We start from the raw sequence: 19141 nt of genomic DNA, 5'->3' as shown, positions 1-19141 counted from the left end.
TCAACAAAAAAAGACAAATGAAACCGAGGCTATAATCATTCTTCGCCAAGCTGTTTTTTGAGCACTCCGATCTGGAGCCGTAGCTTCTCTTCCCGCAAAGCTTGCATCACAGTATAGCAGGAACAGGTGCAGATCACTGAGTCACTGCTGCAAACAATAAGTCAGTTTTAATTACAACTATAAAAAGAAACTTGAGTTATCACTAAAGGTGATTTGAACACCCCAAACAAAGTTACTACAGAAACAGGTTTGATATATAAGTATAAGCATTTTGTATAAAGTTTCATTCAATTCCATATTATAAGTTAACTTGGTACTGATAAATACAGTACAAGAATTGATTGTGACACTTTGTTTTAGATTGTGCCATGGCCTGAAATCATTGGATGAAGTGCTGATGAAAACTTTACAACTTCATTTTATGAATAGACATTACAATGTACTTACCAGTTTGCAGTAAAAAAATGGCATAAATTTGTTACTTACATGTTGTATGTCTCACTGGTCACATTAAGGAGGTCACCATCTGAACTGGGCTGAAAGAAAAAAAGATTTCATTACATTTAAAATGAATAGCTTGAGAAAAATGACTTATAATATATTGATGAAGAACATAACATCTGCAAGTTTTAACCTCTACTGAAATATAATTGTACTTCATTGTATACCTGTAATTTGTAACCAAGTCTTCACTGGCACTAAGACTTGCATTGGAACTGGCACTTATTCCCCATGTTGATGCACTGTAATGGTTTTAGGAGATATAAATACTTGGTACAAATGATAAAATAAAGATATCATTTACAATTAAAGTTGTTGTAAAAAATAACACACAATAAAAGTATTGCATTTTTATTTTGAATTTGCATTCTCAGCTTTTCACATAACCCTGTTGTTGTTGTTTTTGTGGCCTCTTCCTTTGTTCACTTGAACTAAATATATAATTTTTCTATTTATTACCGGTATATATAGTGATAGCTTTCATCACAATCTAAACAGAAATGTGTTATTATGAGATAACTGATAATATGTATCACCAGTTTACATATTAACTTAACTGTCAGTATATTTGCAAATTGATATTGTTTCTTAATCCTAACATTTATTTTAAAAGTTGCTTTTATTATAGCCATACTTTTACCTGTTAATATCACTCCCATTAGTTGTGGACGATTACATGCAACGATTAATGAGTTAACTTGTTGGAGGGCAGCTATAGAAATCCCGAGTCCATTGGCATTCCAGCCTGGCCGGAGATTCCAATTAGGCCGCATGCTTTTTTTCCAACAACAGATATTACAGCATCTGTCAAGAGACCAATAGTGCCAGCATTAGGTCCACCACCTGGAATTAGTGCAGTGTAAATGATTATCATTGTGGAACATAATCGAAAAAATGGATAAACAATAGTAATTCCATGTATTAAAATATTTTGATACATGATCAACTGTAGCTACATAAAAACCGGCTTCGATCACAAATTTTCCAAGAGCTGTGACATATATGTTCGAAATGTGTGACAAATTAGATCTTATGTTTCCCAGCTGTGAAGAATAGGATAGTATTTTTCCCAGGTGGGAAGAATATGATCTGGGAAAAATAAGGTCTTACACTGCACTCGATGAAATGGTCATCTTTACGGAGACTAGATGTGTGAGCTGCCGAGGAAACCCTTCCATTTTCTGAAGATCGTCAAAATTGAAAAAACAGCCTAATTAGATATTCGCACTTGCTTGACCTATTGACGCTGTCCCCTTTGACTCGGTCGCTGTAAAGTCACGTGATATTAGGGAGGAAAATTTCAACCGTTCAGACGATCGCTTATGTAGGTTAGTGTCGGTGATGGCTAATATTTATTAATTGGTGACAACGCGATTTATTGCTGTTTCATTTTGAAATGGATTTGCTTTTTTCGAAAAAAAACACAACAAAAACAAATGAAGTGACCGCACAAAAAACAGAAAAGGCTTGTTTTTCTTTTATTGCTTTGGTCAAAGTTTACGTTGTTCTTATCATGCAATGAACTATTAACATATGTTACGATTCATTTTGTTTTAATAATGATCACCAGCATTTTTACAGAATTATCATTAATTTAAATATTCTTAGTGGACAAACTATTTCACTTATTCCTTTAAGTTTTAAGCTTAATAATTATGAATTATTCTTTGTGAATTTCTTTTCCAGGTTTCACTAAAGTAATCCATTTCCATGTGGGTGTGGCTTGAATTCAATAAACAATACGAGATTCGGTCGCTTCACACATCTATTTTGAGTTCAGGAACATGCCATTAACAGCACTTGAGTTGACCGCATATTTAAAGTTGTCAATGAAAGGCAATCACGAGAACGGGATTAAGGGCATTCTTGTAGTTATTCGGAACTCCTCGGTCATTTTTATCGAAAACAACCTCGGATGTATGCCGGTACATCGGTAGAAGTAGTTTGTAAATTTTTGAATTATAAATTAATTAAATGTACTGTTTAAGCTTTTATTTATTGATTTAAGTTAAAATTGATTGCCAGTAATGCAACCATAACTAAGATTTCCAAGAGTTAAGTCATTAAGTTTAATTGCTAAATTAAATTACTACGGGATCTACTTGCAGCGGACTTAAAGATGCCGATTTCTGAGTATGTAAACCGTCTATATACATGTACATCCAAGGCTATTTTCGATAAAAATGGCCGAGGAGTTCCGAATGGCTTGTAATACATTTGGAGAAGAATAAAGTTGGTTTGGGGTACTACAAATTATTTGTGAAGTAAATAAACATTAAATGCAGCTAATACAATTTGTTGTTCGCACATATGTTGGGCCACTGACAATCGAGGATTCACCCTATTTATTACAGCTCCGTATCATGAAGAGCTGATCTCTGCGGTGAATACAAACATTTATTTTTGTCGGGCTACATGATTTGGAACAATCGCCTATTTTCAATAGTAAGCTGTATGTTAGAATCAATCCAGGTCCTAAATAGAATACTTTTAATCTTAACTTTTATATATTTAACAACCCATATTATTTCTGTTCTAGTAATGTAGTAATGCGCGAGTAAATTGAAACCACGGACCCCCAGATCCGGGGAACGGCGGGGACTATGACTTTCAGTCCAGCCAATCCCGGGTAAAATCCCCGTCCTGCGGGGACACACTGCTGGTAAACTCCCGGCCAAATGTCCCTGCACCCCTGGGACATCCTAGGTAAAGCCAATTCCCCGCTGTTTGCGGCGTGAAACAAAACCACCGCACTCACTCAGCACTGCGGGGCCACCTGAAAGGTAAAAACATTTCCTCCGTTATCCACGGTATACCCCCGGACCTGCGTGTGGGGGGTGGGGGGGTGTGGAAGCGAGGTTACAATTGACTGGTGCATAAGTGTCTGGAACTTTGGTTTGATTAACGGACAATTGTTTCGACTGTATCCATAGAATAAACAAATTTTTGTAGAACAAAATCATTTATACTGGTCGGTATAGAACATGAGGAATAAAACATTTGGCCATTAAACATATTTAACATTGTACATACGGCCGAATAATAAATATTTACAACACAATTACATGTAATATTTTAAGGAGTACATGTTTTCAAAGTACATATACATGTAGATATATATAAAGGAAAATTTAAGAAGCAGGTATATAATAAAGTTGTTCTTGTCTAATTAACATAGCATGATGAATATAACTATAGTTATTTACTGACATTTGTTTAAAATTTAAAATTGTGAAGAAAAAGAAAAGTTATTTTTTTGTAATCATCATTGGAATGCGAAATATTGCCTTTCGAACGTAGTATTTGTGACGTAATTTATCACGTGATAAACACACACTGCAAATGCTTCACATGGATTTTCGTTTAAATTCAAACGAGACACTCGCTGAGATATTTTCACTGCATACACTTTAATCCGAGCACTATTTAGTGTTTTGGCTGGGTCAACTGGGGCATCTCGAGTCTTAAAACGACTTCACATTCTTAAAGGCGACCAAAGGGCCGAATGTAGCATTTCTTTTAAACACTTACTTTTTTGAATTGCAATAAGCTAAACGAAGTCAACTTGAATCAAGGCGCCCGTCAATGTCGTACTACTATCTAATGATACACTTGGAGTTCCCAAGGAACCTCCAACACGGAAAACATCCCCCTGTTTAAGGGTGATAAACACCGACATGCTTGCACTGTCGTAAGAAGAAGTTGTTCCATCTGCCCATACATATACAAGATCGTTACCATTCTTGTAGAAATAACAATATGTACGTGTGTTTGATGACGATGCCAACAGATGGAAGCTGAAATAGTAGAGGCCCGGAAGTGGTGCCAAAAACTCACCAGTCTTAGGTGTAAAAGCCTTTCCTTCGTTTAAAAGTTCACTGCGGAATACAAGTTTGTCTGACTCGAATGCTGGATTCTTTACCAAAAAGGCGACAGTGGGACCTGAAAAACAAACCAAAAACAATGTAGAGTTTATACTTATTATCTTGCAACCAATAATAAAACGTTGATAAGTTGTCCACAGCTTGGTGTTTGCTAGTTTGTACGTTTAAATAATTGGTTGATAATAATTAATAGCAATTATTAAATAATTATAACCTATTGACAGATAACGTTCACTTCTGAGAACAACGCTATCTGACTCGTATCTTGGATTTAAAAAAAGCGATAATCGGTCTTGGAAAAGAAAGCGAGTACACGTTAAGACAATTACCTGCATGAACAAGTAACACAACTTTGATAAGTTATCCACCGGTTTTCGTTTTGCGTGTTCGTCCATTTTAACTAGTTGGTTGGTTAATAACAATTCTTGGATTAAAATTGATCAATACATTAATATTTGGCTAGCTTTGACCAAACCTAAAAATAATCTCTTTTTGTTTTGTTATAGGGTGCAGATCTCTCTTCGGTCAAATTGAGAAAATTGATTTTGTATTCGGTAAGTACAAGTGTTTAATGAAATAGAATTGCAATTATGAAGAAGAAACATTTAGGAATTTTATTGCATGAAACATAAATTCCCCGTAGAAGATCCAGTTCCTATGTTTAGAATTAAAATGAGAAAAATCTTACAAAGGTAAGCGAGCTCCAATAACACGACACAGTAGGGGAAATGAAGGCAACCAAAACACAACTATAAGGTAAGGACAGGCCTCTTACGCGCCAAAATAAGCGAAATGGAGGCCACCAAAGCAGCACAAGTATAAGGTAAGGGAATGCCGCTAGAACGCCACAGTAGGGGAAATGAAATCATTAAAGGGTAATTATTAGGGACGGGAAAGCCGCTAGCACGCCACAGTCAGGGACATGACGGTCACCAAAGTAAACCTTTGAGAAGGAAACACCACTAGTACACTACAGTAGGAGACTATAAATATAAGGCACGGGAATACAACTATAATGCAACAGTCTGGAAAATACCCCACTAGCACGCCAAAGTTTGGAAGATGAAAGCCACTTTAGCACACCTATAATGGACGGGAATGCCACTAGCATGCCACAGTTGGGGAAATGAAAGCCACTAAAGCACAACTATAAGGGACGGGAATGCCACTAACACGCCACAGTTTGGAAGATGAAAGCCACTTTAGCACAACTATATTGGACGGGAATGCCACTAGCATGCCACAGTTTGGAAGATGAAAGCCACTTTAGCACAACTATATTGGACGGGAATGCCACTAGCATGCCACAGTTTGGAAGATGAAAGCCACTTTAGCACAACTATATTGGACGGGAATGCCACTAGCATGCCACAGTTGGGGAAATGAAAGCCACTAAAGCACAACTATAAGGGACGAGAATGCAACTAACACGCCACAGTTTGGAATATAAGAGCCACTAAATCACAACTATACAACACGAGAAGTAACACATATCAAAAGGATTCTGAGCGCTAGCACTAAAAACACACAGCAGAGAGATATTCAGCACCAGCAGTGTTTACACGGAGAGCAGAGATATTCAGCGCCAGCAGTCATAACACAGAGCAGAGAAATATTCAGCGCTATTAGTAATAACACAGAGCAGAGAGATATTCAGCGCTATTAGTAATAACACAGAGCAGAGAGATATTCAGCGCCAGCAGTCATAACACAGAGCAGAGAGATATTCAGCGCTATTAGTAATAACACAGAGCAGAGAGATATTCAGAGCTACATAATAATAATAATGATATTAATAATAATAATAATAATAATAAAAATAACAATAACAATATTATTATTATTATTATTATTATTATTATTATTATTATTATTATTATTATTATTATTATCATCATCATCATCATCATCAAAAATAATAATAATAATAATAATAATAATAATAATAATAATAATAATAATAATAATCATTATATTAATAATAAAAATATTGTTATTGTTATTTTTATTATTAATATTATATTACATATTATTAATTATTAATTATTATTATTATTATTATTATTATTATTAATATCATCATTATTATAATTAATATTATTATTATTATCATTATTATCATTATTATTATTATTATTATTATTATTATTATTATTATTATTATTATTATTATTAGCATCATCGTCATTATAATAATTATTATTTTTATTTTATTATTATTGTTATTATTATTATTTTTATTATAATTATTATTATTATTATTATCATCATCATCATCATCATCATCATCATCATCATCATCATCATCATCATCATTATTATTTTATTATTATTATTATTATTATTATTATTATTATTATTATTATTATTATTATTATTTAACATTTTGTGTAAAATATTGAACCGAGAATAACAGAAGCTTTATCGTACCGCTTTATCTAGAGCGCTGTTGATTCTGATTTTCATTCGGAACCTTTTCACGGGTTTCGGTCTATATCATAGGTTTAAGATGGGACCTGTGAATCGTACAATACGGAAAAAATATGGGCTGTTCTAACGCGTGTGCGTCCCAAAACGGAAATATATTGTACGGTCAAGTGGTTCAAAAGAGCGTCTACGATTGGACGTATGAATTAGGTATAGACTTATTAGCGGTAGCACTAATGACACACAGCAGAGTGATAGGGGATATTTGTTTATTTCAGTGTATTTTCAGTAAGAACGAGCGAAATAAAATACGATCTTACACTGAAATTAACAAGTTTTCTTTTATGCTTATTTTATGAGTTTTGTAAGTATTTTAAATAATTTTCTTAATTACTCCTTTTTTTGAAAAGGGTGATTTTTACGCCGTAACCCATGGGTCGCCCTACACGCAAGTTCTATATACATATATATCTATAACAGCAGATGACGTAGCTGTCAATTTTCTATTTCCGGTTTGTTGAGAGAAGTTCTCAGATATTCTTTTTTATAGTTAATTATTCGCACGTTTTTTAGTGCAAAGATTTTATGAACAGTAATCAATGAAGTTTTATTAGTGCATCTACGTTCCAAAAAATAACGAAAACACTTTTATTGCAAGCGGAACATGAATACATAACCAAATAACTACGCCGCAATTTATTGAATGGAAATTTGAAATTTCGAATGTGTCAGCAAAACAATTGCAGATAATCATTGGATATAAAACATTTTTCTCAGTTTTAGAGTGTGTTTCATGATACATGGATATTCAGTCCTCTAATTGTCAGAGACCAGTCTGTTTTGCTTGAAGACAGGTCGATTTCCAGGTGAGGACCACGCTAGTTTGTTGACAAATTTTGAGGCGTGGGTTGGGTAAATCAGTTATCAGTAGATCTGTAAATTAATGTGTGAATTTTCAGGAAAGTTCGTATTACGTATCAAAACGACAAACAGTTCAATTTGTTTGGTATGAAAGCAAATGTTCGAACATTTAGCTTCAAAATCAAGAAAATGTTTGAAAAAACGGGATAACCATTTTTCTAATGAACGGTAAGTTTTTAATTTCCAAACTTTTGTAACATTTTTTCTTAATTTTTAATATTTTAATTGCCAACATTTTCTGGTCCAAAGTGAAGTGTTCTGCTTTGATCAAGGAGGAGTAACTACAATGAATTGTAAAAGTTGTTCTGCATGTTGATATTTTCACTCTTTATTTTGCAGTGAAATATCAAATTAATATTTTCGCTGTTGTTATTTCCCTGAAAAAACAACAACTCCATTTTCATCGAAAAGCATGAAAGACATATTCAGCGCCAGCAGTTATAACACGGAGCAGAGAGATATTTAATGCCAGCAGTAATAACACGGAGCAGATGAAAAGTCAGCGCCAGCAGTAATAACACACAGCAGAGAGTTATTCAGCGCTAGCAGTTATAATACGGAGGAGAGAGATATTTAGCGGTAGCACTAATAACAAACAGCAGCGATATTTTCAGGGCCAGCAGTTATAAATCGGAGCAGAGAGACATTCAGCGCCAGCAGTAATAACACGGAGCAGAGATATATTCAGCGCCAGCAGTAATAACACGGAGCAGAGAGATATTCAGCGCCAGCAGTAATAACACGGAGCAAAGAGTTTTTTTCCGCTAGCAGTAAATATACAGCACGGAGACATTTAGCGCTAACACTATTAACAAACGGCGGAGAGGTATTCAGCGCTATCAGTAAATACAAAGCACGTAGATATTCAGCGCTAACACTATTAACAAACGGCGTAGAGGTATTCAGCGTTAACAGTAAATACATAGCACGTAGATATTCAGCGCTAACACTATTAACAAACGGCGGAGAGGTATTCAGCGTTAACAGTAAATACATAGCACGTAGATATTCAGCGCTAACACTATTAACAAACGGCGGAGAGGTATTCAGCGCTATCAGTAAATACAAAGCACGTAGATATTCAGCGCTAACACTATTAACAAACGGTAGAGAGGTATTCAGCGCTAACAGTAAATACATAGCACGTAGATATTCAGCGCTAACACTATTAACAAACGGCGGAGAGGTATTCAGCGCTATCAGTAAATACATAGCACGTAGATATTCAGCGCTAACACTATTAACAAACGGTAGAGAGGTATTCAGCGCTAACAGTAAATACATAGCACGTAGATATTCAGCGCTAACACTATTAACAAACGGCGGAGAGGTATTCAGCGCTATCAGTAAATACAAAGCACGTAGATATTCAGCGCTAACACTATTAACAAACGGCGTAGAGGTATTCAGCGTTAACAGTAAATACATAGCACGTAGATATTCAGCGCTAACACTATTAACAAACGGCGGAGAGGTATTCAGCGCTATCAGTAAATACAAAGCATGTAGATATTCAGCGCTAACACTATTAACAAACGGCGGAGAGGTATTCAGCGCTAACAGTAAATACAAAGCACGTAGATATTCAGCGCTAACACTATTAACAAACGGCAGAGAGGTATTCAGCGCTATCAGTAAATACATAGCACGTAGATATTCAGCGCTAACACTATGAACAAACGGCAGAGAGGTATTCAGCGCTAACAGTAAATACATAGCACGTAGATATTCAGCGCTAACACTATTAACAAACGGCAGAGAGGTATTCAGCGCTAACAGTAAATACATAGCACGTAGATATTCAGCGCTAACACTATGAACAAACGGCAGAGAGGTATTCAGCGCTAACAGTAAATACATAGCACGTAGATATTCAGCGCTAACACTATTAACAAACGGTAGAGAGGTATTCAGCGCTAACAGTAAATACAAAGCACGAAGATATTCAGCGCTAACACTATTAACAAACGGCAGAGAGGTATTCAGCGCTAACAGTAAATACATAGCACGTAGATATTCAGCGCTAACACTATTAACAAACGGCAGAGAGGTATTCAGCGCTAACAGTAAATACAAAGCACGTAGATATTCAGCGCTAACACTATTAACAAACGGTAGAGAGGTATTCAGCGCTAACAGTAAATACAAAGCACGTAGATATTCAGCGCTAACACTATTAACAAACGGTAGAGAGGTATTCAGCGCTAACAGTAAATACAAAGCACGTAGATATTCAGCGCTAACACTATTAACAAACGGTAGAGAGGTATTCAGCGCTATCAGTAAATACATAGCACGTAGATATTCAGCGCTAACACTATTAACAAACGGCAGAGAGGTATTCAGCGTTGTTTACATAACTCGAGAACATTTTTTCATTGCTCTTGATTTTGCATGATTACAAATTTTCAATATTTCGGAGAAACTGAAATACATAATTTGTCATTATAAAAATTTAGTGGTGCAGAAAGCAGCTGGTTCTTCGGTGTTTGAACCATACAATGGTTTGAAATATGCAAATTATATAGTATATTAGCTTTCTAAAAGTGTTGTTTTAATAATCAATTACACTCTGATATTAATCCATACTTATGCACCAATAGGCTTATCTGCAGGAGATTTTAAAATTATTGATGTATATATTTCGTCTTTAAAAAAAACACGTTCGTAGTTAACTTACTTGTAAGTCCTTTTATTTGCGTCTGTATCAGGCCCATCGATGCATTAATCATTGAAATGTTGTTCTGAAAGTCAATTAAAAGAGGCTCCGTCTTGTTACTATGTTCCGCTGCTGTTGCCATGTGCTTTTGTAAAACTTTCACCTCAATTCCAATTTGCTCAACCGTTGTTTTTAATTTTTCAGGATCCACTGATTTCATATTATCAATAAATTGTTCAATGTGTTCAAGCTTATCTTCTATGCGAAGCAATTTCAGTAACATCTTCTCGTCATAATCAAATCTGGATAAACACTTTGGCTCATCAGCAAGTATAACATGGAACCCTAAAACAAACACCACTACTGCACCGCCAAACAACATTTTATCTGTTAGTCTTGTGCTTGTTGTTCACGCGTTGTGATCACTTTCAAGATCTCGAATAGTATTATATAGGAGTCGGGGAGGGATGTTCCAAATACAGTTATGAGCATATTTCAATAGGAGCATAACTAAAACATATTAGCACATAAACTTTAAAAGCTATAACAGACATTTATGTTTGATGTTGTTCTTTACAAAAAATGTTCAGCATGACAATTTCTGTTTGATTAATGATAAGAGGATTCAAATATTCACACTCAAGTGAATCCATTTTGAGAACAAAAATGTTGTAACGGCCCTCATCTCTTTGTGCAAAATTTGAACGATAAGATTACTAGAAAAATGATAAATATCTTCGAAGACTGGATAATTGAGGTGGCGTCATCTTCGTCATTTAAGCATTAGCAATGCATATTTTGGATAATTTATGACTAGCCATCCGAATATTATTTTGCAATGAAATAACAAGTAAAACAGTCTGCTTTACAAAATTCTTTGATATCTGCTAAAGCATAGCATTGAGTCATTTAAAGCTATGAACTAGCAGGGGCCTTGCAACAGCCAAAAATGTGGTGGGGCTTATTTGGCTTTTAAACAGGCTGGTGAGGGATCGGAATCACTTTGCATGAAACTATTTGGTAAAACACTCACAAACTTAGGTTAGGCGAGGAATTCGAGGAATGCCGAAACCGGTACCGACAGATATATGCCGTGCTGCCATGGTGTTATAACAACAACAACAAATTATATTCGACTCGTCCAGAACATATTTTAGCTAAACTGAATAACACTGTTTTCTAAAACAAACATTTACGTGGTATAATGATGTAGTCTGCAAGCATTAACTAGAGATATGTGTGTTACATGTTATACAACAATGGGGGGGGGGGGGTAAAGGCGTGAAATGTAGGGTTTTCCCCAATACATTCTTAAATGAGGAACTCCGAGCGTATTGTTGATGTCCCAGGAGTATTTTCACTAAACCATGATAGCGAGTATTTGAGTCAAACATAATAACTATACGATAGCCTTTGTTGATTAAAAGTAAAGTGTTCGTCACCATTCACAGAATCATAAACTGTAACCTACTATTATGATGTAGTCTATAAGGGGAAGAAGTCACTGTCCTCTCTATACTTTGGGATACGGGAAATTCCCTCGGATATTTTTGGGTTAGTCCAACTCAAATGGTAAATGTATCTATGATATCCACATGAATAGTTCACCAGAACCCTTGTAAGATTATTTGATAGTGTGATATCATTTTATTATATATGATTATAGGACCATTTATCTTTAAAAAAAAAACAGCGTCCATCGATATTCGAAGCAATATGAAACAAACATTTAAAGAAACATTTCCGAAGCTTCCGCCGACGACATATGAGTTGCTGATATATTGTGTTTTCCCAGTATCTGAAAAATACACTTACACGTAGATTTAATTACTTTTTTTAATGGTGGCATTTTAAGTAATTTAAGTAAATAACGGTCATGTTTAGTAATCTTCAGCAACTTTATGGTTGCGCAATAAGTTTATCAATCAAGAGGTCGTCCAGGCCCAAACCTAACACCAAATGCATGTAAATAACTATAAACAAAGGACACCACACATATATAAAATAATTACAAAACTGCCTCTGCCTTGAACAAAAGTAATCTAATACCACCTTCGACAAACCGTTACATAAAGAAGTGATCAACAAACATAGATACTTACACAAGACCTTTACTGAAAGTAAAAGCCGCCAAGATCTGAAAGAGCTTAACGTTTACTCTGTTTATGAATGGAAAGGCTGTCAGATTTTCTTTTTGGCATGACTGCGGTTTTAAATAGTGCGAATTAAAAGACAACTTTATTGAAATACTTTTTTTACATATGAACTCTTTAAGCACTTTCATTTTATTTATGTTTTCGGGACGTAATTACCCTGATTCAACGTCAAGCATCATCATGGGTAAGAACACAAATACGCCGCCCGACAAAATGTGAGCATACGCACACTCTTTAAAATGATGGTCTTCTCTACCATTACACTATAACAGTATACATGCAAACAAATGATTTCAATTCAAGCCTTTTTAATCAAATACGTTTTTGTCAAACTTGATACAGTTCGAATTTAATATATGTTAACCAGAAGGTGTACCTTAGCTGCATTGCTCAGTCGTTCAACGGTTGTGTAATAAGTTTAATGTTTTTGCCGTCTTTGACTGCACGGGGCAAACAATACACTATTGATTGACTTGGAATGGCGAAGTCGGGAATTTATTGTTACGTAGTGTGCCAGTAGTTACCGGAATTGTCCAATTTGTTTATGAATTAAAAAAGTACACAAACATCTGCATGTAGCGAAAAGAATACCTTGAAAAATCAATGCTGCCTCCGGTTATCGAACCTATCACCTAATTGTCTGTGTCGCGCGCATTATTCCATTGCGCCAGCCTGGCATATTTTCTTGCTTCCTGATTCAGATGTATATAAGAGTTATTGTTTAAACGCAGTCTGTGCAGAGTAACCAAAGCAAATTTACAGTTATGCAACACGACCGACCCACAAGCATGTGTCATAATGTTAGCTCACTATACACACCATCTATATTTGTGATTTAATTTCAATTGAATAAAATGCTTCATCTGCTGCTGTCTTGGAAATCACATGAAAGTAATCTTAAAACGAATGTATCTGTTTCCTGCTTGGAAATGTGAACTTATGGACAGTGTATACAAATGTTCAGTCAACAATGATACACTTTTTGTCTCATCCAGTTCAGGATTGTGACAGAAAATGTCAATGAAAGGCGAGTCATTTTTTCGAATCAATCCGGTTGATAAATATTTCACTCGAGCGATAAAGTGTTACTAATACTGTGTGCAACTGAAGCCGGAACACAAAGTGTCCCTTCGACGCTACGTGTTGTGTTTACTGTCTATTTACTACAGTTCAACTGAAAATTTTCCTCAATATAAATTGGATGTATCGTAAATGAAAATTTCAAGATGTGAATAATAGCTCTAACCTTTCACCCTCCTCAGCCTTTAAATAAAAACGCTTATCTACATTTCTAAGATCTTTTAAAAAATGATAACATTCAAATGCGTACCTGCGTTTGCCCAGCTACGGCCCTGCAAATAACCGTTTGTATCAGGCCGTTGAACGCTGCTTTTTTAACCTCTTGCCGGAACACATTGTCGACAGCTTGTCCAGGGTTCATTTACCTACACATTTAATTTTAGGGACGAATTCTATGAAAACTTGATGGAGACTGAAGACAAATCCTATATACGTTTTATCATTCAAATATAAACCATATATTATTTTGATAACTCTGTATACGCATGATGCGAGTATAAGCGGGTAGATATAACCGTATTCGTAATCAACGTGAAGGAATGTACCGAATATGTTGTAATTCAAGAGATATCGAAGATGAATTACATTTCATATTTATTTAACCTTGACTGTTTTCATCTTATTCGAAGGAAACATAAGGAAATATATTATTTTACTCATCCGTCTTTGTACAAGTTCATGGAATAATTGAATATTGTAAAAGGCTAAACAATATAAAATGAGCTTTGTTCTGGATCAAAATAAAACCGACCCTCGGCAAGCCTTGTTTCCGGCGTACGCACGTGTCCCCTGGTCTAATTTTCTTAGCGGAACGGAATTACATAATACATATAATATTATAAATCAACTATCTATCGAACAATCACTTTTACGAATTTTAAAAATTTAAAGTAATTATTCCGAATCAAATTGTTCGCTTTGTATTTGTTTTTAGCAATTTTAATTACTAAGTGATTTTGGCAATGTTAACTAAAAAAATGAGATGAGAATATATAAATAAGATAGTTCACCGTACGCTAATTGATAAGATGGTCCCCTTGTTTATAACGTTAATCAAATCACTGAGAAAATTGTAATGTTGTAATGGTATTTACGTTATTTAGGAAATAACTAATTAGAAACAAAAATATTGATGTTTTTTTTGCTAACGTCATGACACGCAGTAGTTACATTTATCGTCAAGGAATTCCTAGCAACATGTACTTATACAGTTTTAAAAAAGATTTGCACCATATATTTGTTGCAAACATGTTTTATTTGTTATTTTGAGATGTCATGATTGAAATTGCATAAACATTTATATTTAGGTATTTAAAATTGTCGCGTTGCTGCGTGACTAATCTTCTATGAGGCATGGAATATCGTTTGCTCCATCAGTGATCACACGACCAAAACACTTGTCCGTAATTTAAGAAATCAATTATTGACATTAAAATAGAAGGTCTTTGCACCAACGTAAATATATTAATACAAAACGTACCTTTACTTCAGTGCATGGGCTTGGAAATAATATTTTCAATCTTCTATCAATAAAGGTTCTATTGAAATAACAAATTGTTGAATACGTGTGGAAGATACTGGTGAAAGAAAGACAATTCAAATTTGCAACTTTATTAATGTTATTTCCATTACAAGCGTCTAATTAGCTCTTTTATTTATGTCCATGTAGGAAAATATGTTAGGGTCTGTAATGTTGCATCCTCAGTACCTTGATTGATCTTTAGACTATACCATGAGAAAATAGGCAAGCGAAACTCATGCGTAATACAAGAATATTCATAATCAACCTTTACTTGTCGGTTATTTCGTTACGCAAAAGGTGTGTTTCAGGCTACCAATCAGACGTCTGTATTATACCCAAATACGAAGTTTCTTCAGTCAATTTGCCCAGGGTCAATTCAATGGAGTTATACGTTATGAATAATCGGGGTAATACCGAAGATGATTAGTCTGCGGAAATTAATAGAATGCACCTTATTACATTAAATCATATAACTCTCGTCAAAACCGAATTTGGACATCAAACACATGTAGTCAGAAAATCGTTTAGAAGAAGGTTCTTTATTCAGAATACATATATATATAATTGTATCAGTTCAATATATAATGCAATGAATTGAATGCATATGGTGTAACGTAAAATAATCAAGTAATGTAATATATCTTAAACAAAATTGTCATTTTTAAATGCAAAACCTTTTTTAAAGCATGATTAATTATACAATAATATTTAATCATGCATTTATTTTAATCAATTTATGGAATTTTTAACACAAAACTAAACACTACCTATCAGAGTTACAAGCATTTGTAAACCATATTACAAATCTTATACGTCAATATACTAAAAAATATACTCAAGAACACATGTTTTGCTAAAATGTCATAACTACAGCCCCCCTATATAAATATAATAAATCTACATGTACATGTCTTATCAATTCGTAAGGTTCCGTATTTCATATGCACATAGTTTATGGTAAAATGTTGTGTCTATTCTAATCTATCGTACTATCGTTATACTTCTTTTATCATATGGCTTTTGTGATAAACATGAACATGAATTATTATTGTATTCTACAAACTCATCTTTAAAGTAAAAGTTGTTAATACAGTTTACTATTTTATCATGTAAGTGTATTCAATTCACTTATTAAGCATGATTTTACGAGCACTATTAAGCATAATAAAAACCTTGAATAAATGAACTAAGTAAATTAAATTATTGACGATAATGTTATCTCTTTCTCCGAATTATGCTCAAATTAGCCAACTTTTCCCCTGACATGTATTCTAAATGAAGTCAGTTGTTACAAGAGCACATGTCCGTTTTATGGCAAAACTGAATTTGACACAGACGTAAATAACATATTTTAACCGTTGTTGGCTAAACGTAATGAAGAATAATTTACTATTTTGCTGGTGGTGTAATACACAGGGAATTCCGTTTAATTCGCAAGTCTTAAAACTCTTAAACGAAACAAACGCTGAGATATTTGCAATATTTTAATACACAATCATCCGAGCACTAATCAGTGGAAAGGCAGGGTCAACTCCGGCATTTGGAATTCATGTCTATAAACGTCCACTCTTCTTATTGGCATAGAGCGATGACAATACTTACACTGTTGTAGATATTGCCGGGTCGAACGTTGCATTTCCTATATAAGCTAAACGGGGTCAACTTTAATCAAGGCGCCCGTCAATGTTGTACTACCATCGAATGATATACTTGGATTTCCCCCGCAACCCCCAACATGGAAAACATCCCCCTTTTTCAGGGTGATAAACGCCGACATACTGCCACTGTCATAGGAAGAAGTTGTGCCATCTGCGTATGCATATACATTAAGACTGTCACCATTCTTGTACAAATGACAATACGAACGTGTGTTTGATGAACCTGCCAACAGATGGAAGCTAAAATAGTAGAGGCCCGGCTGTGGTGCCAAAAACTCACCAGTCCCAGGTGTAAAAGCATTTCCGTCGTTTAATATTTCACTACTGAAGATAACTTTGCCTGATTCGTATGTTGGATTCCTTACGAAAAAGGCGATAGTTGGACCTGGAAAACAAAGCAAAAATACGATATAACAATATATAATCATTAACCTGTAGTCAACTGTTAAAAGCATTGATAAATTTTCAACATGTTGTCGTTGTGCATGCATGTATAATCAAATATTCAATCGGTTAATCGTAGTATTGGATACATATTGATCAATCAAGAGAGGTCGGCTAACTTTGACTTAAACAGTTCTATACAATAGGCTGCATACTTTGCTTTGGTCAATTGAGATAAATGTATCATTGCCTGACACATCCGTCAACTACTTCTTGTGTGAACTTTATTGTATGTTTCACACACTTAAATGTTAAACAAATCCAACACAGCATTGTATGTTTCATAGTAAAATGTTTAAAATTTTAGTATTTTTTTCACTTAATAGTGTATGTTTCACATTATAATGTTTAAAATTTCCCCACTGAATAATAAGTCCTTCTAGACAAAAAAAACCAAGTAAAAACTTCAGAAAAAGGAACAATATTTTGAACACTTTAAGAATAACTTGATAGTTCTTTGATTAAACAAACCAACTTTTTTTTATAGCTTAACACACACTCATCTTATCATATTAAAACAATGGTATCTTGTTTAAAGCTGCACTCTCACAGATTGACAGTTATGACATTTGATTAGTTTTCGTCTCAAAATCAGCTGATTTCAGTATCAATGCTTTCAATTCAGTCATATAAGATAACTCACAAAAGAACATATCTCAATTGTTTGGAAGAATGTTGAAAGACTCATTATTTCTTTTAAAGCGTTAGTTTCGCTGTTCTACCCATAAAATAGCAATTTTCGAACGTAAAAATGAAAAACTGCGAACCGATATTTTGTCAGCAGTCTTAAATCACTGGTTATAAGACATTTTCGCAAAATTTGGGTCATTCCAAGACAATATATTTTTTAGTTAAAACGGTCAATCCTTGAGAGTGCAGGTTTTAGGAATATGAATATATTGTAATTACAGATGTCTGTTGTGATGGACTGGTTTAAAATTGATTGCGCAATTTACAGTGTATTTTCGTTTCACAATATATACTTAAAGCAATTCAATTGACCATGGTGAATCTGTTTGTTGGCCCGTTTTTGCTTAAAATCGATTAAATGGTCGCGACACAATACGTTGCATAATGTTATATTTTCAGTGTATTGTTCGTTTGCCATTAATATTTTGTACAATTGATGAAGTTAAACCAGAGCCGATTTATAAATACGATGTTTATTTCGTCTCTTAAAAAGTACGTTCGTAGTCAAATCACTTACCCCTCTCCGCATTCATTTGCGTCTTTAACAGGCCGATCGATGCATTAATCATTGAATTTTTTTCCTGAAAGTCATTTAAAAGAGACTCCGTCTTATTGCTATGTTCCGCTGCGGTTGCGATGTGACCTTTTAACACGTTCATCTCCATTTGAATCTGCTCAACCGTTGTTTTTAAATTTGCAGGCTCGACTGATTTCATGTCTTCAATAAATTGTTCAATGTGCTCAAGCTTATCTTCTATGCGAAGCAACTTCAGTAGCATCTTTTCGTCATAATCAAATCTGGATAAACTCTGCGGTTCCTCAGCAAATATAACATGGAAACCTAAAGCAAGCACCACCACTGCAACGCCAAACAACATTTTATCTGTTAGTCTTTTGCTTGTTGTTCACGCGTTGTGAAGACATTCTAGACCTTAAATCTTATAATATAGGAGTCGGGGAGGGATGTTCCAAATACAGTTATGAGCATATTTCAATAGGAACATAACTAAAACATATTAGCACATAAACTTTAAAATCTATAACAGTCATATATGTTTGATGTTGTTCTTTACAAAAAATGTTCAGCATGACAATTTCTGTTTGATTAATGATAAGAGGAATCCAATATTCACACTCAAGTAAATCCATTTTGAGAACAAAAATGTTGTAACGGCCCTCATCTCTTTGTGCAAAATTTG

General features: G+C 34.5%; 2 protein-coding genes across 2 annotated transcripts; both read right to left on the bottom strand.

Moving 5' to 3' along the window:
- Positions 1–35: 35 nt before the first annotated feature.
- On the bottom strand, positions 36–10791 carry LOC128241210 (uncharacterized). Its single transcript, XM_052958164.1, has 5 exons — positions 10414–10791; positions 4339–4443; positions 1612–1682; positions 487–536; positions 36–147 (listed from the first exon to the last, which is right to left on the bottom strand). The coding sequence occupies exons 1-5, from the start codon at positions 10772–10774 to the stop codon at positions 36–38; spliced, it is 699 nt and encodes a 232-aa protein (XP_052814124.1). The 5' UTR covers positions 10775–10791.
- Positions 10792–15923: 5132 nt separating this feature from the next.
- On the bottom strand, positions 15924–18833 carry LOC128241931 (complement C1q-like protein 3). The gene is made up of 2 exons (XM_052959069.1): positions 18460–18833; positions 15924–17193 (listed from the first exon to the last, which is right to left on the bottom strand). Exons 1-2 carry the CDS (start codon positions 18818–18820, stop codon positions 16799–16801), a joined length of 756 nt encoding a protein of 251 aa, XP_052815029.1. The 5' UTR covers positions 18821–18833; the 3' UTR covers positions 15924–16798.
- Between the last annotated feature and the right edge of the window lie 308 nt (positions 18834–19141).

Source organism: Mya arenaria, chromosome 7 (assembly GCF_026914265.1).
Source record: "Mya arenaria isolate MELC-2E11 chromosome 7, ASM2691426v1".
Taxonomy (NCBI): domain Eukaryota; kingdom Metazoa; phylum Mollusca; class Bivalvia; order Myida; family Myidae; genus Mya; species Mya arenaria.
This window is presented reverse-complemented; position numbering and strand designations above follow the sequence as displayed.